At 40.8% G+C, this 3583-nt stretch overlaps 1 protein-coding gene across 1 annotated transcript; it reads right to left on the bottom strand.

Moving 5' to 3' along the window:
- Positions 1–238: 238 nt before the first annotated feature.
- On the bottom strand, positions 239–3489 carry LOC111395771 (truncated FRIGIDA-like protein 1). The gene is made up of 3 exons (XM_023021913.1): positions 2567–3489; positions 1188–1363; positions 239–1106 (listed from the first exon to the last, which is right to left on the bottom strand). Exons 1-3 carry the CDS (start codon positions 3372–3374, stop codon positions 528–530), a joined length of 1563 nt encoding a protein of 520 aa, XP_022877681.1. The 5' UTR covers positions 3375–3489; the 3' UTR covers positions 239–527.
- Positions 3490–3583: the final 94 nt, after the last annotated feature.

Below are 3583 nucleotides of genomic sequence, written 5' to 3'. Positions count from 1 at the left end.
GTTAAAAGGTGAAGTGCTTTAGTATCTCTTCTTTTTTCGTAAAAATTAAATGAAAAGAACTCAAATTAGATCTACATTTGCAGAGTAAAGGTAAAAATGCGGTTTCAAGCAGGTGCTGAAAACGGAAGTATATGAAGTGTGATGGCAACGAGATGTTTTGAAAGCATTGAATCCTAATTCATTTTCATGCAGGGAAACTACAAAATAACAGATAGGACTACTATCCAGTCAAAAGTTACGAAAAGAAAAACTTCCCAATTTGAAAAAGTTCCTAGCTGTTCTGAAAAAGCTCTAGAGTGACTGATTATCATGAGACATGTCATGATGAATCCCAATTGATTGATCTAAACCATGAGGCTGGTTGAAACACGTCACAGGAATCCCACATATTAATAAACATAGGAAAGACAGAGATATAGCATACTGTGCCAAAATTGCAGTAATCAAAAAGCATGTCATGCCTTCTGATAATGGCTGTCTACAATCAGACATGCAAGGAAACCATCCAAAATTTGCAGAACCACATACTACTGTGGATAGTAACCTGGATGGTATTGAGGTGGTATGACATATCCACCATAACCAATTGCAGCGTCATAGTAACTAGGTTGCCCTTGTCGTTCTGATGGATAAGCATTGGTTACAGTTTGATTGACGTTCCCAGAAAACCCCATGGGGGCTCCCGGAAACCCATGCAAGCCAGCAGATGAGCCAGCATACATGTCAGCAGCCACGTGGGGACCTGCCCTGCCGTAGGCAGGAGAACTGCTGTACAGAGCAGCATTATCCGGCAACAAGCCTACTGTCTGCACGTGAGATGGTTGTGATGGAAAAACAACTGGTTTAGAACGATTTTTATTTTTGACTGCCAATGGACCAGTAAATTCCTTCACTCGCTTGTTTCCCCTCTGCTTTTGTTGCTTTGCCTGCTGAGGAGGTTTGGGCACGGTGGCTGTTGCAGGGCGTTTCTTGTCAGCCTTCTCCTTCTCCAGCTTCTCAATACGAGTTACAAGGATATGTTTTGGATACTGTGACTCTAGACCATGATCATCAATGCATTTAATCACCGACTTCAATGCACTGATTTCTTTCATCACAGCCTCGTTCTACAAAAGCAGTTGAAAATGTCAGTCTACGGCATCTGGGGTGAAACTAAGTACAATCAAAAAAAGGATATGAAAGATTACCAAAGACTGACGAGAGCTCTTTCCACTCTTGCGAATTTTCTGAACATTTTCCTTTGAATCTATCACATAGGCTTTTAATAATGGCACTGGAGGAAACTCATCAGTCAGCTCAAATTCAAAAATGAATTTGAGAGCCAGAAGTTGTTTGCCCTTGCTGATGAGTTTCTGAATAACATCTGTGAGAGGCCATATATATTGCTATTGGCATCAAACTATTAAATATTTGCACAAAAGAGCTTTACAGCATAAGCAACTAAGTGGCACAACTTAGTAGGACTGAACTTGCTCAGCCACAAGTGCATAGCACATGGTGAATTTGCTCGTGCACAAGCAAAAGAAAATGACTTCAAGACAATGCTTCTTACCAATCATCCAAACAATTTCCGCAACTATTTCAACATAAAAAGACAACAGCACAAACTTACTCCTTTCTACTAAAGATTTACTTTCCATTAGGAAAAAAAAATAAAAATCTCTTAAAAATAACCCCCCTGTCATTGCACTGCAATGCTTTCTACATTCCTAAATGCGATACTAAGTCATGCAAAGTTCAAATCTTACAGCTGGAATTGCGAAGAGAGAGACCTAAGAGATGAATAGTATCTGGTTCCAATACCAGAGTTGATTATTTCTATTTCTATTTCAGGGGTTTCATTTCTAGGCAGCCAAACATTAAAATTTCAGAAGTAACTAAAGTGAGGAGGAAGAAAAATATAAATTTTGCACCATCCTCAATTAGCATAAGTTTCTATCAACCACAAACTTTGAGAAGTGAGTCCAAATTTTAATCTACACTAGTTTTCAACTGTCCACCAACTTATTAACTCCAAACTAGATGAAATCCTCTTTTTGTTCTTGCACACAAATGATTTTATGCATGTTATGAAGAGGACCATATGCATGTTCATTCCGTGTTCATGCCTAGACATGCACGTCGATTGAAACACATGGCTGTAAATTATGAAGTGAACTAACAGTTAAAAAAAATGTCATCAAGCATAATATGATGCGTGTCATGAAGTTGTCAAGTTCTCAACCCATCCCTAGTCCACTGTAAGCCAAGGGAGAGAAAGTTAGAAGCAAAAGCACAAATACAAGGCCTTCTTCCACTTTTAAGTCAATTTATTATGAAGTATGATCCAATTAACGTAGATATGTCAGCTCTCAATATCATCGGTCTAAATGCCTTTAGATTCAAGACATCCAAGTTTCATACGCAGCACAAAAAGATCAGAATGCAACTATCGAGGAACAACAAGAAAGAAGCAAGATAACAATACATCGACATAGTAAAAAAGAATACAGAAATCACAATGAGATCATTATAACAAAAGAACCAAGAACCTGGCACCAAATAAGCAGTGAAGGATCAAATATACCAGAAATCCTATTGCCAAGGCCAAGAGCTTGACACAAGTCAACAACTTGTCGATATCTTGCAATCACAACAGCATAATCGATTAGCTCATTTACGTCATATCCACCAGCACTTACCAAGCCATAAGTAGCCAAGAGCTGCAAATAGCCCAGCTTCACCAAACCAGTTTCCTCCTCATCCCGTTCTTCCCCGTCACCGCTATTGGCCTCTATTTTCACCTTCCAGTCGGCTGCCATGGCCCTCGCCCGCTCCTTAACCTCCGCCCCAATCTCCACGTTAGCCCTCATCAATTCCTCCAACAATACCACACACACCCTCCTTAACCCACCTACGTCCGACGTGGAAACCGATCCTCCATCACAAAACCCCTCCAGGGCATCCAAAATCATCGAACCCGGGTCCGCGGCACTCTTCCACGCGTCTGGCAGCTCGACCCGGATAGCGGTCCGTTCCCTGGGCCGCTCAATTATATACTTCCTCAATCCCATTCCGTCCATCTTCTCACAAAGTAACTTCAATTCCGCTCGGGCCGGAATCGGGTCCGCCGAGAGCGAATCTTTCAGTTTCTTGCGTTTAAGTTTCTGGGTTTGCGACTGCGACAATTCGAGCGTCTGGATGGTCGAAAACTTTTCGAGCAAGTCTGACTGAATGGATGTAAAATACGAGTCAAGGTCTGACCATGTGAAATTAAAGGAGGACAAAGCCGAAGAATGCGATTGTAAATCTTCGAATGCTTTCTTCAGGTTCTCTTTCTTCGAGTCGACAAGGCCTAGTGCCGTTTCGATTGATTTCACTGTCGTCAGCGCCATCTTCGGGTGACAAAAAAGCAAGAAAAAATATGGAGAATTGCAGTGTTTATATGCCCTGATTGAAAATTACAATACCTTACATTGAATTGAGAAAATACTATTAAGAACCGTCGAAGCCAGGGGGAAGGAGTAAATGGGCATGGTGTCACTGGGCCGGTTCGATTCTAATCCCAAAAAATAAAAATAAAAATAAAAATAAAAATAAAAAT

This window comes from Olea europaea, chromosome 6 (assembly GCF_002742605.1).
Source record: "Olea europaea var. sylvestris chromosome 6, O_europaea_v1, whole genome shotgun sequence".
In the NCBI taxonomy this organism is placed as follows: Eukaryota; Viridiplantae; Streptophyta; class Magnoliopsida; order Lamiales; family Oleaceae; genus Olea; species Olea europaea.
This window is presented reverse-complemented; position numbering and strand designations above follow the sequence as displayed.

Bases quoted from the DNA above. Each gene is read 5' to 3' on its own strand.
- LOC111395771 (XM_023021913.1), bottom strand. From the start codon at position 3,374: ATGGCGCTGACGACAGTGAAATCAATCGAAACGGCACTAGGCCTTGTC. The intron at 1,364-2,566 runs GTATATTTGATC...GGCCTCTCACAG, and splicing joins CCTTGGCAATAGGATTTCTG to ATGTTATTCAGAAACTCATC. The intron at 1,107-1,187 runs GTAATCTTTCAT...CTGCTTTTGTAG, and splicing joins AGAGCTCTCGTCAGTCTTTG to AACGAGGCTGTGATGAAAGA.